Here is a 20,872-nt window from a genome sequence, read left to right as displayed (position 1 = left end):
TGATAATTCATCACATATTTTAACCATAAGACGGGAAACAACTGTACCTCACTTAATTCTCAGATGCCTCTTAGTGACAGCGGTTTGGTTGAGATTATTTCATTAATTCTTCTTACATTCGCATTCTGGATGAAAAATAAAATATAACATCTATGGTTATGTCAGAGTTATTTATGAATAGCTCCTTAAGAGTACCTCCTTAGTATAAATGCGACTACTTTACTCCCATTATTATACAACTACACAATCATATTTTGAAATCAATACTTGCAATATTCCACGAATATTTAGCTTCGCTGGTACTATTTTTTCATATTGAAATAAACACTTTCAATTTTCTACCATTGCTTTTATTCCATGCTATATTCGTGGAAAATTGCAGGTCGTTTTTCAATATGGAAAAAATCCACTCTATCACGGATCTCTATCTTCGGATTTTATTCAATCATATTTCCTTTTGAAGAAAACGTTTATAATCAATTTTTACTTGAGTTGTGTTTTTTTTGCGCTTGTATAGTGTAAGCGATTTCTTAGAAATCATGAAATAATACGGCTGAATAATATTCGGATATTTAAAGTGAAGTTATTCCAATGTTTGGCGGAATAAATTAAATTAGAGATCGTAATTGCTCTTCTTTTATCATGTGCGATTAATTACTGAAATAATGACGGCATATCTTATTTTGCGATAGTTCAATTTTTATGACCAATCACATTTTATGCTGAAGTGACATGGGTTTGAAATGTTTCATCAATCTTTGATTTAAATGATATCCTCAAAATTTCTCGTTAGCATTTTTAACTAATAGTCTTATAAATTCGCAAATTAAAACTCAGCTAAAGAAGAGGCAAATATTAATCAACACAGGCGTAACTATTAGAAGAGAATATTGGTTAGCACATGTTTAACTTATGAAAGGCGGATGTCGATTGACACATACTTACCTGAAAGAAAGAAAATCACCGTCATTATTCGTGCATAGTTCAAATCGTTTCCTGAGTTTACAGCCCGAGCAATTATATATATCTAAATACTAAAGATGCAGTAATACTACAATTAATGTCGAACTACTACGTTGAACTATTACCGAACTACTACACCTAGTTTCTACATCGATTCACTTCTTAGATTGAAAGTTGCGGTGTATTTAAAAGGGAGCATGCTAAGATAATAGACTTAAAAGTCATACAGAAGAAATCATCTTTTCATTTATATCTGTAAACAACTTTTGTACGCTGATGTGAAAAATATTATCCAGCCATCACATTAGCAGATTATATTTTATTTAAACCACTCCTTCTTTAATAGCGGTGATTTTAAGTTTTGATACACAGGATTACTTTTTGACATCACTTGAAGTGTTATCGCATTTTATCCAGGCCTTTAGATTGCTGTGGGAGATGATCTACCCATCACCACGTCAACGGTTCGTAATTCTTAATGCTGCTCGGGTCATTTAATTTCTCGGATCAACCGCCTTATCAGCCTAAAACATGGGAAATGGTGATGACAAACGGCAAAGAGACACAAACAAGACGTTGTCACTTCATTGAGTGTTTGGTTCGCGACCCGCACCGCCATCATCCCTCCTTCCCGTTCCCCAACCGCCCCCTCCCCCGCTCATCAGAGCGCATTCCTTCCACCCCTCCCCCTCTCCGCCGTCCACGCACAGCCTACCCCCACTCCTCCTCACTCTCCCCCTCCCCCCAACCCAACTCCTCGTCTCTCCTCACCTCCCTCCCTGAGGTTAAACTCTGGCTCAGTTCGGAACCGCGCGCGGAAAAGACAGATCGACAATACAAGCGGTCGTGAGTCGACGCACTTCTTTAAAAACTTCTCTCATTCGCGCAATACATACTCAACGAGGAAGGGCGTTGAAATCTCCGAAAAGAACTCCAGGGTCACCAAATAGTTTCCCTGCATTGTCGTGTGCGTCGGTGTAGTCGTCCACCAAGAGAGGGACCTGCGTGAGGTGTGCGCCGGGAGCCGAAGACTCCCCTTCCAGACGAAGGCAGACGGTGAGACGAGGAAATTGTGTGCTGACCCAGGTGACTCGAGGTTCCCGTCGTAAGATGGCGGGCAAGACGTTGGGAGGCGCCTACCTGGCGGCTGCGGTCGTCATAATCGCCTCAACGCTCTGGGATTACTCGGACGCCCGTAAGTGGAAAGATCTACACCAATTTCCCCAATTAGGTGATGGACTAGCATTGCCAACCTTCTTGTACCACAGCCAGGTTGACTCCGCTGCGCTACCGGTCGTTGCCATGTCGCCTAACGTTGTGGCGATGTTTCCTGTCATAGTGTGCACTCGTTGTTGGAGTTTTTCATAGGACGACCACTGCAGAGGGGAGAAAGGAAATAATTATGGCTTGCCACAGTTGCCCCCTTTTTATGGAAAGGCTATTTTTGGTCCATTTTTTGCACATTGTTGCCCTCAACGTTACGCAATGTCGAGCTACAGCGCTGGGATTACGTTTAAAATGTACGTGAAGAGATTCTGTGTCGGACAAACTATACTCCAGCCCTGCACCACTTGGTCCGACCGAGATAGACCCCTAAGTGTGACTGCGCAAAAATCAAACAGACTGAAATGCTACACACTTAATAAATATAGAATGTGGTGAGCTGTACGGCCGAAACAGTACCGGTTCGTTTCACAGCTGTTTACAGATGAGAGTGTTAGATATATTTTGCCGAAGGGATAGGTAGAGGAATTCGTTTACCCGCAAAACAAAAATAAAGGACTTCAATAAATTCTAAGTCAAACCCTGGCAGTCAAATCCCTCACGACAAGGGCCTAATTTTGTTGTTTCCTATTTTAATTTAGCTGCTGGTGTCCCTGCACCACCAGCCACACGATTATTGGGGCGGTTTGTGTGGTAGTACGTTGATGTAGATGATTCGAACCACTGTTACTCGGGGGGATGAGATAAAGTCGAACCTATTCCCTAAATGACACTGTAATCACAAGAGAAATTAATTATTTAAATGTACGACATTCACATATGTGGATTAAGGGGGGCACGGCGGCACGTGCGCTTAAAGAATAGACAAGATATTTAATACGGTTGTCATTAAGTTCGTTTACTTTTGTATTTTACGTAGCCTCAATCATTTACTCTAATATCAATAACTTTCACATCAAAATCAAGAGAATATTAGAATATTTTCTACAGTAATTGTAATATGTTGTTTACAATCTCATGTATGAGAAGACCTGTCAGACCCTTGTGTTCCCCCCCCCCCCAGAAAAAAATTCTCGATCCGCTCCCTGACATTCATATACAACTGGTTAAGTATTCTAGGGTACGAGTTATTCCATCTGGGAGTTAGGAGTTTATCTCTCTCTGGGTAAAACAGCAACTCTAACCGTTCTCTGTCACGTGAGCTGGTCATAAGTGATACAATAACGCCAGAAGCAAACAAATACCCCCAAAACACACACTTTCTGCTGCTAAATGGTCTCTCGATACCGTGATAACAGTGAGGATGAATGTTGTTACCTCCACTTCGTTTCGTCATGCAAAAAACCTGTTTCAAACGCTCCGTCTTTTCTTTGTCCACTCAATTTACGCTGCTATTATCATGGTTTAAACGGTTCTCAGGCCAAAGCGAAGACGTCAACATAGGGATGTGCTGTGATGTTTGTCGAGCCATCTCTACACAACGTCTGAAGGAGTTTGTGGTAAGGGAGCGTAGGTTTTCAGGTGATATGACTTAGCATCTCCCAATAATGCACGCTGCTACATGCTGTTCACTTATCTGTATACAGCACCCGTGACGTAACTATGGGGGTAATGAGGGGATAGATGCCCCCCCCCCCAAAACACACCCTCAGAGAATTAAAAGAATTATTAAAAGTTATTGTTAGAATAAAAATTAGAATGTTTACGCCTACTTAATATGTTTCGTCGATTCTACTCATTTAATAATGGCTTCGCTGACGTTGTAAGATACATCTAGTTGCATTCATATGATTGATTGGTGGAAAAAGGTGATATTTTAGCAACCTTAATCACCGCGGAAGCCCCAGAATATATGCGGATTTTGTTCGGAGCATGGGACCATTCAAATAAGAAATTCAAGTGCGAATAGTGGACTAAAAGTTGACTAAGAGACCGTTATATTCGACTGCTCAATTTTATTGCTTTTTCAATAAGCCAAATGGAAGAGAGAACCGCTTTCGAAGTAGTTCCGGTTCCTCATCCCTCCTACTGTCCACTTCAATCTATTTTTTTCTGCGAGGTTACGGGGTATAAATACGACTGCGATCCACGATGCAGTGATGCAGGTCAAAATACGACATACACGTCAGTAGTTTTAAGTGTATAATTGAAACATAGCAATATGGAAACAAGGAAAATACTGTTCAACCGCCGCTAATGGAATCCTAGATCAAATGAACAAACTGAAGGTCAAATTATCACAAATAAAATTATGTAAATTTTACAATTATGTTCCCTTGTAAGGACGAGCGCCTAGCAAAACTGCGAGCCCAGATAAAATGCTCTTCCTAAAAACATCAGCATTTCCATCTGTCATCAAAAGCAATGACGGTGCCTCATCATATTCCGCTAGTTTATATTTTCACGGACCAAACGGAAATACTACCTGAATGTTGACACCGAGAAAGTGTGCAACTGTGGCTGATTACGTACGCGACCCAATTTCCTTCCTACAAACTCAATTGGCTCAGCCAGAAACTGCTATCAATTTATCTAATAAATGTACTACGAGTGTTTTACGAATTGTGACAGTCATCCCCACAAAATTCGTGGCTCAGGTAAAATGTTAGATTCGTCTTCAAAGATCCAAGGCTCTAAATCCTGTGCAACGTAGACAATATTTTAGCAATATGACCACAAGATGTTTCACTGTGTCAAATACACGGGTAAAGCATCCGGTTTTTAATACTGTGTGTATTTATGGGTTATGTTTCCTTCAACTAGGTCACGACCTCGATCTCTCCAGTTTTTCGTCGGGCGTCTTGAACATAATTCGAATTTAAGTAAGCCGATAGTCGAATATGGCAATTTAGCTGTTTGCTGAGCTTAACGATCTCAAGACGAAATAGACTGAATGCCTCAGCGCTGGTGTCTTAACTGGGTAGAAATCTCCAGGAAGTATCCTCACAGAGATCGAATAGTGCTTGCCTTCTTGCCGAGAGGAAATACATAACAAAGTACCAGTCGAGAGCCGCTAGGAGGTATAGTGAGCTAAAAAACGTTTGCGCGTTTTCCACAAGCCGAAAAGGTAAATTCTTCGGGGGTGTATTGGACTCTAAATCTTTTGTGAAATATTTACCCTACTAGTTTTTATCTTAAAACGAATGGATAGAGTTCATGTGCTCGCATGCATTTCCTCGGTTTCCTCGGGGCGAATACGAAGAGCGTGTTTTTGCCGTCATTAGCACGGCCTTTCCTTTCCTTGAACCTACGTCGGGACGACCAAATCTACATTTTCCTCGTTTATCCCCAGGCCTCGCGAAGGGCATTGTGGCCACGGCTGCGACTAGTCTTCGAGGCGAAAAAGTTTCTTATATTTCCTTTTTTGAGATTAGCCGAGCTCGTTAAAACATACCTCACTTGAAATACCTTCGCTTTTCCCTCTCCCTAAATGTTTAATTGAGAATAAACTCTTGGGTTTAACCTTCGGTCAACGTATTGGATGGAAAGGTAATTGCACTTTTCAACAATAATTAAGTTCGTACGACGCGTTTCGGCTCAAAGATCCATCATCTGGCAAAAGAAATTAATAATAAAAAAATAGAATGTTTTTATTTCTCTTTTCACTACTAAGTTTCGACGATCAAACTGCCATATTCAGGGCTGGGGAGTTATTCATGAATTAAATCCGTGGTCAAAATACGACATAAGCGTTAGTAGTCTTAAATTTCTAATTGTAAGATAGCGAAACGGAAAACGGAAAAGACCTCAACTGGACCAACCAATGGAATCCTAAATAAAGTGAACGAATTGAGGTCATATTATCACATATTAAAGTATATAAGTTTTGTAATTATGCTCTCTCGTAAGGATGAGTGCCATTTAAATCTGCGAGACCGGATAACATATTCTTTCAAAAAACTTTAATATTTCCATCCGTAATCAAAAGCAATGACCAGCAATTTCTTATACCAGATGCCGAAACGCGTCGTACGAATAAAATTGAGGAAAAGTGCAACCGCCTTTCATTTCAGTATGTCGAACTTCCACTATACGTATAACGACTGAATCGGTTGAACTTCTTCAGTCAATATGTTTAGTAGGCGTGTTTTTTCTCTTTCCGCGCCTAAGCTTTGACGAAAACAATGTCATATTTAGGGCTGGGGAGTTACTTATTTATGAACAAAATCCGAAGATTCAATCGTGGTCGAGTGGAATTTCTTCTTATTGAAATAAATACTTACTTGCAATTATTCACTATTATAAAACTTAATGCGACCTAAGTTTCAAAGCACTTGCATCATCCTCAAGTTTGATATACTTACACGATGGTGTAGTAAAAGTAAATAAGGCACGCGAGATGTAATGGAAAGACATACTTATTTAACGAAAAAGAGATATGGCAATTTTCCATAAATTTATTTAATATCATACGATGCGTTTAAACCGTCAGGTCATTTTCAAGTACAATGTACTTAAAAATACATTATTAAATTTGTGGAATTGTCAATTCTCTTTTTAATTAAATCATGATGTAGTGATATTGAAATCTAGGAGGTAATAAATTTTATTATCGTGGAAAATTGCAAGTATATATTTCAATGTATTTATGAAACTAGAAAACAAAAATTATCTGTTCAGTATGAGATCAGAATTCACTCCCGAATGCCAAACGCCTGAGGCACGTAGGCAGGATAGGTCTTTGTAGGCTTAGGCAGTCCCTTGAAATGTATTGCTTTCTAGCGGCTACCTGCGATAAATTTGCCATCTGCTCAGGAGACCACTAGCCAAGGGGCATATCTGTTGTTTTATACCAGTAGTTTCATTTCATAACGTCTGCCAATAAACAACGATAAATTTAACTTTCAGCATCATTCAAAAGATATCTACGTTGATTGTTGAAATAAAAATTCATTTCACATGAGGTTTGGTCAGTATAATTGCACAAAAAATCTTCGGCTACGTTTCGACAGTTGTACTGTCATCCACAGGACTGGGGATTTATTTATGAAACTGGAAACACAAACCAAATATTTGTCTAGGCATTAAGTTAGCTCCGGCCAGAAATTAGCTCCGGTGGGCAATGGTGGTGTGGGCTAATTTCACTGATATTTTTTGTCAATTCGCACGCATCGAAAAACCACACATTTCATTAAATAAACCATATATTTGTTACTCATAATATTAACATTCCACGGCCGCTTAACAGTTGAAAGAAATAAATTATCCGAGGCAGTACTCTTTGCTGAAATAAAATTAAACATGCACACTCAAACTAACGATTTTCGCGGATTTGCTCTAAGGAACAACTTTCCATGTAGCAACTAACCAACCAAGTTAACTAGAGCTTTAAGCGAGTATCAACAATACGATTGCGCAAATAATCTTTTATTGCCAATATTTATTCGCAGCATTGTAAAGTGAAGTCTCGTTATACCCAGAAAATATCGACTTTCTATCGATCCGTTTTCAAAAATTGGGTTTTAGGTAACCTAGCAACCACTAGTGACCTAAAGAATAACTTATGTTAGAGGCAGGATAATTGGCTTTATTATTTAAGTTTCAGGAATAAATTGAACGACGCAATTTTTTCATTTGGAAAGTCAACCTGTGCACATTTCTTCGTAGTTCTTTGATATTTCGTGATATTCCTGTTTCGGTGTAGTACAAAGAATACATTTTTAAGCAGGCCACACATATTCCAACGGTTCTCTTCCATTTTTTTGTCACCAAATGACCAAAAATGCCTCAGCCATCATTCAGTACCTTATCTACACTGACAATTTTTCCAGCGTGGTAAGCTTCACAGTTATTAATCAAAGCAAAGTTTCTACTTGGTTGAAAATTTCATCCATTTCCCAAATTTGTCACTCAAATACATGGTACATCATGTCCCCCTAATTCTTTTTAAATGGATCGGTCCAATGATGGGCATAAGCAGTTGCTCAGTTCGGGAAGTCCCTGTTAGTAAATTAAATATGCTTCGAAAACATTCTAACATTCACACTTAGATTTATGTTATAGAATATGGATTGAAACTAAAGAAATTCGGTTTGAAATAGTTTAGATAAAAAGAGAGATTCGTTTACTATTATTTACGGAGCATCTATTTTTGTGCTATTGAATAATAACTACACAAACATTTACAGTCATATTATCGGCGACCCACAAGAATGACTCTTTGACACTGTCTAAAGTCACGCAGCCACGTTGATTTCCAGACCTGATGCTGCAACTAAAGCGACTGAAGTTCCCCAAGGGTGTTAATATGATCCAATTTAGGTAACGATCATCAGCGGAAACAGCATATGTTTCTTTTTTTATGGGATACCCTATCACTAAATTCATTCCTTCGATATTCGCAATGGTGTGAGACAAAATAAAAATAGAACATGCGACGAGAAAGGCGAGAAAATACTCAGAAAAATAGCAAATAACTGACAGCATACATTAATTTAATGCTAGCAACGATACGAGACAGAATAAAAGCTTCACATGTGACGTGAAAAGCGAGAAATTACTCAGAATAAAACCGCTGATATCTGACATGGCACGCACAAAAATTAAACTATTGCATCTAACTGGCATTAGATACTGCCTTTACGATGGAAATAATTTTTTTACAGATTATGAAATCGTATTGATCGATGAAAGGAAAAGATTATCCACTGAGTATTTTAAAAACATTAGAAACCAAGGCGTCTTTAATATTTACCAGGATAAACGGCCGACGCAATGAATTCTCACAACCATTTGAGTACGTACTAAGTTATAAAACTGATTTAATTTATAGTGACTTCATCTCGGTACTCAATAAACTTGACTCAACAACAGTGAGACTAAAATTTGTAGAGCTCCCTTTTGTGTTCTGCAGCTACAGATGGTGTCGCCTTCGCCTACATATCACTGTAAAATTATTCTAAATTCATTATATATAAAGACCAAGATATAATAAGTTAACTTCCGCGGAATATTAATAAACAGTCACCGATCACGTGTTTTTTTTTCACTTTCATAGGGCTTACTTCATTATTAATTTGACATTTTGACCGCATTTTCTCACATAAGATTTTTTGAAAATATGGCGGACTGCGACAAATAACTTTTCATTTCGTAATTTGGCCGAATCACTCGTGCTTACAGTTCATAAATATCGAGTTTGTGGCACAATGTTTTTGATTCATGAGAAATAGTATGCACTGTGTCATTATACAGATAATTTTGAATTGACATAACATTCTGATATTATCATCACATGAAAGTAATTAGACGTAGAATCCTTCATCTTATTTAATAACAATTACCGCGGGTTATAGGACTTATCATCATCCCCTTAACCGTGCCTAAAACCAAACATAATGGTTGAAATTCGAGTAATTACCAGCACAGTAATATTTGCTGCCAGCTCTTTTCCTATTTCAAAATAAACAATATCACTCCATCTTTAAAGTAGAGAATGAGGCCGACATTAGAATGAGTTTCACATCTGTAGCAGGTTTACTGCAAATAAGAATTGCACAGTGCACCCAGCTCTACTCTATGGGTCAAATTTTGCATTTCACAAATAATTCTACGTCTATGTATGATTCATCATTATATGACGGTATTTTAATAATTAAGATCTCAATTAGACGACCTTTCTCCAATTATGACCTCCTTTCTTACCCTCTTTGATCTTGAAAAAGTCAATAAATCTTCCCTGCATGCTAAGGGACTGCAGGATTCTGGAGCTGCAAATTTCGAGCTTCTTTATCTCTGAGCCGATAAGGGCTATAAACATAGATAGACAACTCTTACTACCTCAGGTGACCTACAGCCCACTAGGACAACATAAAATCGGTCAAGAAATAAATATGTTTAAGAAATAACATTGATGACCAGTCTGCTTGATTTATAACATGAAGGCAAGTGAAATAGAATCTCGTGTTTCTTTGGGGAATGCTGATGATTATGAAAGTTTCTCCCGTTTCACAATGGGTCAAATCTTTAATGGCCGAGATTTTGAAAGTCAGCTCGTCGGTCATCCTCGGGGTGCAGAGTTGACATGCTACCGAAGTTTGGTGATCTTATTCAGCGCAAGCTTAATCAGTAGATGAAGGCATCTAGAGGGTGGCCCCTCGATTATTTTCAAACTTGTACACTTTTTGATGATTTATATTTCACAAATTATTCATCTTTGCGGGAAATAAAAATTAGATCGTGCGCACTTGCAAATTAACCAGTGAACCCCTTGCCCTGAAATGACCAGTCTAAATCGTTATGAACTTGCGATTCCATATCGCGCCATGGCGAATGTAGCACGTAATAAGATTTTCATAATTAAAGCCCGATTAAAGGGGACTGTATAATTTTTTGACAGTTTAACAATGTTAAACATCCATAATTTACATAAAGAACTCATATTTTATAAAATATGACACATTGGAAGGAATAAAATGATTTTATACGCGTAGCGAATGCTCTGGTCTCGATGTTTAATGATCACTTTGCATTTCACTGTTCTACAAGTAGCAAAACATAATTTCATCATCTACTATTGGATTTGGAAAGAACCACAGAAAAAATAGATAGAGAATAGGAAATTCAGAAAATAAATTGAAGGGGAGGGGGTCATTCAAATTGAGTAATTTACGATACGAAAATGAATTTTAATCCCGATGGAGCGCCTTCTGAACCACATTATGGGAATAGGATGTTCAAATATAGAAGACACTCGTGAGGAAATGGATGAAGTCACCAATTGACCTTTACAGGAAAGGTGATTTTACCCGATCATTTTGTCATTTTCCCCCATAGTCCGACTCCACACACACAAAAAAAAAGATCCCCGACATCCTGTCCAGTATTCCTTCCTGGAAACCTTGCTTATTGTAAAATCATACTAGCAAACGTCCTCTCTAACTCGTCGCTCATGTTCATCACTTTAGGTTTTCCGTCGACCAGAACGAGGTTCAGGGATCATGCATAGTTTTGCACAAGCTTTTAGAGAGCAGAGATATTTTCATCAACTTCAGCTAACGTAAAAACTATATTCAAAGCGTCGAAATAGTTGATACTAACATGGGCGCAGTGAAAGACAATTGATTAAAAAGAAGAACCTGCCCCAATTACGTTGAAAATAAAACTTCACTGGGGATCATCTGAATTAAGGCCAGACATTGATTTAAAACCCGTATCCTACCCTACGGTGAATAAGTGTTTGCACACTACAATCTACTGTCAATTATTGAATTTTATAATAATAAAGATATTTATTTCACAACCCAAAAATGCAAAATATTTCCCAAACACCTAGATACACAGGTAATCAGAGAAATTAGACACCCCAGAAGATACAATCTTTTGTACAGATCTTAATACCGTAATCTTTTGATAAAATATTTTTTTACGCTGAAATGACGGAATATTGGCGATTGAAGGGATAAGTAAAATAGGAGAGAAACGTAATAACTTTTAAATGGAAACAGCTGCCTAAATAACTGCCATTTCATGTTAAGGACAATAATATAGCTTACTTCAAATACATAAGAAAACGTTTAGTTAAAAAATGAACTACGATTTCATTTTTTGTCCCAAATGAAAGGCACTTATGTAAAATTAAATTAAAAATACAGATTTTAACAATTTATTTATTCTATCACAGCCGTGTTTTTAACCCAGTCTTACAACTTCAATTTTTGATGGTAAACTTTGGGTCAGACGTAATTTCCACTGTAGGGTCAGAGTCATGATTATTCAGCGCAAGGTTACGGAGAAACCAACACCGCAGAGATGAGGAAACCGACCTTCACATTATAAAACAAAGAGCATCTCTTGGCTCGGCTCTGACCCAGCGCAGTTGTTGCCTATCATGTCCACTCGTAAGAGTCTTGACTCCTTCCAGGCTGCTCCTTAGGGACTCGATATTCTTCAGCGTCTCGGACTGAAATCTCAAGCGTGGCTTTATTGGAATTGTCCAATAAGTTTTGTTTTCGTCAAAATAATAAATTTCAATCAATTTAAAATCATCAGCCTTGTGTATAAGAGATAATATATCGGTAGTTTTATATATTCACTCGTGAAAACATGAGTTGCTTGTTCACCACATCCACCTCCAAATCATATTAATAGAGATATACAAAAGCAAATGGGGAAATATTATCAGGGGATGTCCACAGCGCTAGACTACCATTCGCAAAATAATGGTGCTACTTGGTATGATTTTTAATTAATTTCCTCTCGAATCCATAATTGGAATAAATATTTTTAACGCTAAATGACCCAATGAATGCAATTTCTGTATTCAAGGCCCTCAAGAAGGAATAAATTACATTCCAAAACGTTGGCGAAAAATTACCTGAATTTTACGGACCTAAACATGTAATGCATCCCTGCATTTACAATATATCACAGTATATAACAATAATACAATTAACGACTGCAGAATTATTTCAAACTAAAGCACGAAGTACAATGAATTATACTTGATAAATGTTCAGCAATCATTTCAATAGAAACTCTTGAATCGGGTTCCATCCTTTCCATTATCGTCAATCCCACACATTCCATTATAAAAACATTATGGATATCTCTCACCGCCTTCATTTAAACAAAAACAACTCCATTTTCGGTAGAGGTACAACGACACAGAAGTACGGCACCAAATTTTTTCACGTTTTACTATTTTCATGTTCTTCGGGTTTTTTCGGCGATATAATTCATGTCGCACTTCCAGTTTGTGCGTAATATGTACATAAAATTTATAAATATAATTAAAGAGAGCAGAATAATGATTTTCTGAAACTATTCTTCCCTCGGAAGAACGCTCATATTGGTTAATTGTCGGCTGAGTGACAAGCATATTATTTTCACGAGGACCAAAGCAGTGATTGCGAAAGGGCAATTTTCACCAGCTACTTGGTTCAAAATACTAGTTAGAATCGATCATGGTAGGCATTCATCAAAGAGCGCCAAAAATTCTTGATAGGGCACTCATATGCACGTGAAATTGCCAGTGGTGTAGCCAGAATTGAGGACAGCTGACTAAAGAGCAACTTGGCCATGCCGATAGAAGTTGCACAACGAGATAAATTTTCAAATAATATTTTACACCGGAGGATACAATGGAGACATTTTGAATTGACGTGAACAGAAAATAACCATATAAGTTAAGGAGGAATTGTGCCTTCAAACACCCGCTGAGTTACACCATTCTCCATCGCCAGCGGTATAGACGGATTGGACCGCACCATAGTAGATGTGTTCTTAATAATGACACCCAGAAGGATATGCAGTATCTCTGGTGTAATTGCGTACGGATGTAGAGGTTTTCAACACTCAAAGGCAAAAAATGAAGGGAAAAAATGGTTCGATAGCCACTTATGATAAATATTGAATAATAGACATTACAAAAAATTTTAAATAAAAAAATGCAGCATAATACGTTAAAATTACAGCTATAATTCTATTAATCTCCTATTATAGGTCAAGCATATTTCAAGCTATTATAGGTAGCGACATCCGCCGGGTCTTAGTTGCCAGAAAGCAAACCCTGCCTATGCCGTACGACTGACGAATATATTTAATTTTCGGCGATGCCAACATTCGCACGAAATTCCATAGGATTCACACTAAGTATAACAGTTTTAAGGCCTAATTTGCGTCGATTCTTCCATAATTCAAGTGCCTCAATAGAAGGATGCCCTTTATTTACATAAGTAGAATGAAATGAAATACATAGTATCCGTCATTATATCTCATTCGGATGACAAAATTCATCCTTAAGAACGTGTTCATTCAATAATAGGATCTATTTCATCAAATAATCAGTTTTTATTCCAACTATTTGCTGCAAAAGGTTTGGTATTAAGCAATTTCCTAAAAAATGAAACAATTGACTTTCCCAATATATTAGTTCAACTGTGAGCCCACGTATGTTCGCATAACTAAAAAATAGGGCAAATAACTTGCATCACATGTAAGAATTTTCTGGAAAACACATGCAAAGTTTGAACATACGGACTAAAAAAAAACAAGCGTGAGGCTTTGGCAATCTTTTGCAATCCCAACCAACTGTGCCCCAGTTTATTTTACCAGTCAAGCGTCCGCCCCTACCCAAAAATGTTATTTATTTGCCGCTCCAATAATCATTTTTCGGGAAAATGAAAAATAGGACGATTATTTTTGCTTGTTCAACATACCTAAGGGCTATCTTTTCAGGCTAAACTATGTTGCATTCATAATGAAAATAGCCTGTTTTAAATCTACACATGAACTTTGGTAACCGACCTCGGTTTCAAAACTACAGAAGTGTCCTCAATTGGATCACAGGCATGGGTGGAGTTTTGGGGGGGGACAAGGGGAGCCTGGCCTCTCCAACTTAAAAGGTAATTTATCCGAAAAAAGTACGAGACCTCTACACTCAAGCACAATAAAAACAAAAACATCATGATTTTAAATACATTTTAGCCTTAGATAATAATTAAAATGCTGTTATCACTGGTTAATTTTTTTTTATTTTTAGGAACTGTTGAAGGGTCTTCCGTAGCCCCTAAGCCCCAGGCAGGATTTGTGGTCCACGTAAGGTAAATTCTATACTTCGCTCATGGTCACCGCAGACAGATCATACATTGTTGAAACATGGTTCGGGTTATGATTTAAAACCGTGGATATGAAGTGATTAAAACTGTTATCTTTTAATGTGAATACATAAGGGGATTTTTTTTCCTGAAGTTAGTGATTACAATACAGATAAAAATGTGAAAATTGGAATATAAGATACTCGCGGTAGATTAACCCTCAAATGAACAGATCATTCTCCTCGACATTTACATGCAATGTTCCTTTTCTTTCACATCCTTTTACGCTCATGTGTCACCAGGCCTGGAACAAGGGCGGGGCAGAGGGGGCACGTGCCCCAGGCAACAGATTACAGGGGGCGGCAAAAATTGAAAAGTGTCTCAAGATGTGGCCTATAAGGTTGTTCCGTCTTCTTGTTAAGGTTTTCATTGGGCTTCTCTTCTCTCCTACTCTTCTTAGGACTTCGTTACTAACTCGGTCGATCCATTTGATCTTCATCATTCTTCTATAGCACCACATTTCGAAGGCCTCTATCCTTGCTTTCTCCGCTTCGGTCATTCTCCATGCCTCACTTCCATATAGGAGCATACTACAAATGTAGGTTCTTATAAATTGTTTCTTTACTTACATATTTAAGTTTCCCGCTGTTAGCAGGCCTTTCTTTTGGTGGAATGATCTCTTCGCCACGGCTATTCTGCTGATGATTTCTTTCTTGCTTCTGTGTAATTAAAAATTACCGCATCTCAAAAAAATAGTTGACGGATAGCTATTTTACTGGAAGGGGAGATAGGGGGAACAGGTTAGGGGGGACGGCATACTGATCTTTGCCCCCTGACAAAACGCCTAGTTCCGGCCCTGGGTGTCACTGCCGATATCTATTACCGATCTGTTATCGCCCAGCTTTCTTGCAAAGGCTTCTGCGGGGAGTGGTACATTCACCGCGTCAAGCATCATACAACACACTAGAAATCCGGAAAATACGATCGCATTTTTCACCAAACTCTCCTATGCAGCTCAATTTCTTAGAAGCTCAGAAGTCAAGGCTTAGGGGGAAACACAATCATTATACCGTATTTAAGGTGACCTTTCATGATTTATTCTTATACTACCTCCTGAGTGGAAGAGTCGGCAGATTGATTCAAGAGAAAGTGATTTGAAATATAGTTCAAGGCCAGGGTTGAGGTTGGATCAAATTTGAGGCAGGCGGCTGATAGGTTGCTAATAGGTGAGGTAGGAGAGAGAGAAGTGAACGGGAGGGGGTGAAGGTCAGTCAATGCTGCGTAGGATGATGATGATGGGGAACTATCTGCCGGAGGAATTAATGGGAAGGCTACTACACATAACCGATGAACTCGGTGAGTTCCGGATTAGAGTGGGTACGCGAAGACGAGGAGAAAGTTTTGGTAGCTCCAAGAAGTTCGGAGGCCATTATGGTAATAATTAACATTAACCATGGCATCAAAAAAGGAGGTTGCAAGAACAGATGCTGTTATTAAACGCGTGTTACGGATCATTTCCGATAAATATCATTCCAGATTTACGATTTCGATTTACAATGTGAATTAGGAAGGGATGCCCTTCGAGGCCGAAGGGAAAAATACAGTCTCTCCGTCTCAAAATAATAAATAAACTCAATCAGTCAATTTGGATCATTTTTTATATCTTAAGGTCATAAGGGCATTTAGCGGGTTCCGTGGATTGCAATAAAATCTTATGATACACAAAACTCTAAGAACTGCGTTAAAAACAGAAGTATTTAAAATGGCCTCATTTTCCTCCGGCTCCAAGAGAAATTATCAATCTCGATTCGTGTGATCATGGCCATCCATGAATTCGTTTATGCTTTAAAATGTGTAGATCTTTTCTATTCATCGCTGCAACATGGTAATATTGCTGCATTCCTAGCATAGGCAATAACAGAATTCCTTCAATAAATAATAATTTCCATCTATCCCGCACTTCATGTCACGTATGTAGCATCAAATTGTACATGAAACGTCAGCCTAATATATATTTAGTGAATTATTTTACTAAGGAAACAGTTATGCTATAATAAACAAAAAACGTTGATATCACACATGGCACAACATAAATGCAGACTAAAAGACGAAGATTTAAGGAAGCTTGCTAACCAACTAATGTTTTTCCAGCAGCATCAACGTGGATATAGTGATTTTTCCCCAAATGCATTTAAATAAATTCTCCATTTTAGTAATTTTCATGTTCACAAAGCATAAAAAGATTTTTCAGTCCTATTTTTTCTATATTACTCTTACGTAACCATCAGATTTCAATTATCGGCAAAACCGATAGTAACTGCCCAGTCTAACTGGAGTGCATTATTGAATAACAATTTGGATAAACAGTAAATGTCACTTAATAATTACTGGAGCTTTTACAGATAAATAATTGATATGTCTTGTAATTTTAAAGTTGAACAAATTAGTTTTCACTGTTTTAATTACTAATCTGGAGTACAATTTATCAATTTCGTACAATTTCGGTTTGGTTTACATTATTATAAAGCTGTTCGGTTATATACGGCGAAAGCTAACACTGGCCGCTTGTACGAGAACATTTTAGTAACGTTTTTCACAATTGCACCGCAGGACGAGTTTCGTTTTGGTGGAGTACATAAATGCCTTAATAAACACCCGAATATTTTGTTAGCAGATTTTAACTCTAACAAATAAGGTTGCGAGCTGAAATAGAAAATGAGCAAATAAAGACACGTATTCACTTGAAATAGTGACTCATTAGGAATCGAAAGCACGTACCTTTCCTCACGGAATCATTCAGGAGCCAATTTGACTTACTGCGGACCTCATCTACATCTACATAATACCCTGCGAGCCACCTCTAGGGTTTTTGGCAGGGGGTAATCAATCACCAGCATGCAGCATGCAATTGGACTCCCACATGCACACCACACGGTCCAAAAAACGTCACGTATACTAACAAATTATACTACCATATGCTGTTATAAATAAAAATAAAATTAAGATACATGCATTAAGTTTTACATAAGTTAAAAGGCTACAACACAAGTCATGCAATCTATTTATGAGATCTATCGCTGCCGTTATAATCTCTTATTGATCGTGGAAAAAAGACATTCTGAATCTGTATGTTCCACAATCTAAACTTCTTCTTAAATAAAGAATCTAAACTTATTCTTAAAAGACTTCTATGCCCAAATATTATCATTTCTGCGAAACTGTGACATTATTTGTAACTTCACCAAACTTTGCTTCAGAAATATTTCCTATAATGTATGTTTTCCCTAAATGCGTGGCTTCTCGATTCGAACAGATTGACGACTAAAATCATATGGGAAACTAGTATATCTACCACCCACCCGCGAAGCAAATTTCTGGCTACATGACTGCTGCCTGTTGCAATCTTCGCATGTTCCTCTTACGAGTATCGTATGCAAAATCATATGCTGACTCACTTGGATGGTGAACTGGCCCAGCAACCAGGATTTTGGCGTAGGGATTCACAACACTTAAACCGTTCCCCCAGCCAAGCGAAACGCTAAGGCACTATGATCTGAGCCGTGACGGAGTTGTCTGAGAGGATGTCTCCATACAATGAGAATACACGGTTTTTCCCATGGAATATAAACTCGCAGCGGACGATGTGGAAAACAATGGATCGGGAGGGAGTTTTTTTTTCTTTGGATGAGTAAGAAGTGTTTCCCATTAACCCCCGTATATAATACCGAAACCTGTCTTCACCGCACATATCGTCAAACCATTTGAATTTACCAAGCCGATTCAGAAGAATACGCAGAAGGAAATGGAAATATGTCAGTATATCCGTATTAAAATTATTTATCCTTGAAAATGGCACATTGTGTTGAAACCATGGTCGGTTGAGTTTTTAATTAATAGTGTGGAAATTACATTTGCTTTCTTTTATCATCAGTACATCGAACTTCCACAAAATTAAGCCAGAAACGATTTAATGCGTATTATTCCGAGGTATTACTAAGCCTAAAAGAGACGTTTAACATATTAAAAATAAGGTTCTATGCGAGACCGAGATCCAGAATTTCATAACTACTTTCATATTTCTCCATTCACTCGTGTCACCAAGAACGTTGGAACGCTGCTGGTGCTGCATAGGATTGAGCATCACCCGAATTTTTTTCAACTCTCCCGAACACAAAACCGACTAAACAATAAGTTGTAACTAGCATTTGATATTTTGTTTATGAATTCATATTTTTACATTATTCAGTTTATCTCCCAACAAAATACTTTATTTACCAATGGAATTTGTTCAATACCAGCATTTATAGTTAGCAAATGTCTGAAAATACGCTCTCTTCCTTATAAATTTCTGAACAAGTGCCTCGATGGCGCGCATTCTTACAAATCGCCTTGGTTATTTAATAATTATAATCAGTAACGCAATCCATGGTTTAATTCATTTCACAGGGCAAATAGGGAGTTAATAGAATGATACGTGATAGCGATTATTGGCTCCCGAGAATGGTACTATCGGTAAGACTGAAAGGAGAAAAATTGAAATCACGTGATGACTCTGATGAATCTCATTGGCTGACACTGAAAGTAGCGTTTTTTTCTTCACTAGTCTCGATTTGAAATTTAATATACATTAAATTTAGCACCCACAAAGAAGGATAAATATAAAAGTTTTGATAAAGTAAACGTATTAGTGCTTCATTTCCATACTTCTGACATTTCCCAGCGGCATACTGAAGTTTACACACGCACGCCTTGCTTTTAAACACGCAAATACGTTCCCGTGCAACTCGAAATGGTATGTTTCGTGAAATTATTAGCATATAATAGTGGATAACTCTTCAAAAAAATTGATCTCGTATTTGATAATTCTATTTATGCATGAAGAAACCTACTACAAATTATGCATGGGCGTAGAAAAACGTGTAGATGATCGAAGTGTAGATTCACAACATTGCACCCCGTCCACATATCAACACTGAGTTCAAATAGGAAATCCAAAGACTCGTCATCAACATTAAGATAGGGCCTGCAGAGCGGATGTACCGTTGAAACTTGACCGCAACATTTTAGAGAATAGTACCATTCATTAAAAAAATCAAAGCAGTAATAAGTTAGAAGTCCGAAGATTCGGGCGAAAAGGAGTGAAATATCAATAAATAATATTGAGCAAAAATAGATCAACTTTTCCAATACTGCATTTCAATGGCTGGTAAACGTTCTCACAGCTTCAACCTTGATGCCAAAAAGGTATTATTTTCCCACGTAAAATTTGGCATAAAGTTACCTAGTGGGATATATATTCATCCCTATATAACAATGAGAAACATTTAGTACCATCAGCACTACGTCTTGTAGGTGTGTCCTTGGATATTTTATAATACCTTTTGGCATCCTCTAAGGATAAGGATAATGCTCATATCATCCACGTTTTACTGCCGTGTATTTTATTCATTAACAAGCTCGCCCATATTTCTCGTATCTGGTTGAACAAAATTTCTATTACAGAGCATACATTAATACTTAACGTAGCTGGTTTAGTTATAGAATATCGTAGAGGTAGAAATATTTTCTTTGAAGTTTTATCGCCAATTGCTGAGGTTATGAACTAGGTCTATTAAGCGCTGAAGAAACTACGACGGAATTGGATTGGGTGTCTCATGAGGTCATTTTAATTTGGATTCAATATCAAAATCACTTCACTTACTTTGATTCGGGGAAAATGGCAAGGTAGAAGACTCAAAATTTTCCACTTTCAAGCCAAGTGCAAGGCAATAATGGCAGCTGGATTCCCATATCTTACGGCAATTATTTTACATATATCACAGCCTCTTGTGGTGACCTTTGTTGGTCTTATATGACAGTATCTCGTCCCTTTAACTCTGATTCAGTTCCGGACTCATTTTACACTCTTAGATTCGTGGAAATGACGACGCAGAAGGTTCTCAAATTTTCCAATCGTATACCGACCGCAAAGCAGTAAAAGAAGCTGGACTCCCTTATCGTAAGGCGATGATTTCATGTCTCGCGGACTCTAGTGGTGACCTTTGTTGGCCCTTGACCTGAAATCGCGTACGATGCCAAACAAACGAGAGATGTAGCAGGGAAATGAGGTCAATCCTAAATATCTCCCTCTTTTTAAATACCCAAGGGAT

The 20,872-nt window shown here is 37.8% G+C and overlaps 1 protein-coding gene across 2 annotated transcripts in view; it reads left to right on the top strand.

Annotated features, from left to right (window-relative positions):
- Positions 1–1,754: 1,754 nt before the first annotated feature.
- Positions 1,755–20,872, top strand: part of LOC124168524 (CLIP domain-containing serine protease 14D-like) — a 38,449-nt gene continuing 19,331 nt past the window's right edge. For both annotated transcript variants that reach the window (XM_046546852.1, XM_046546851.1), the window contains exon 1: positions 1,755–2,158. In XM_046546852.1, coding sequence (XP_046402808.1) covers positions 2,074–2,158 — 85 coding nt within the window. In that variant the 5' untranslated portion in view covers positions 1,755–2,073. The remainder of the gene's footprint in view (positions 2,159–20,872) is intronic.

The sequence above is a fragment of the Ischnura elegans genome, chromosome 11 (genome assembly GCF_921293095.1).
Source record: "Ischnura elegans chromosome 11, ioIscEleg1.1, whole genome shotgun sequence".
NCBI classification, from domain to species: domain Eukaryota; kingdom Metazoa; phylum Arthropoda; class Insecta; order Odonata; family Coenagrionidae; genus Ischnura; species Ischnura elegans.
This window is presented reverse-complemented; position numbering and strand designations above follow the sequence as displayed.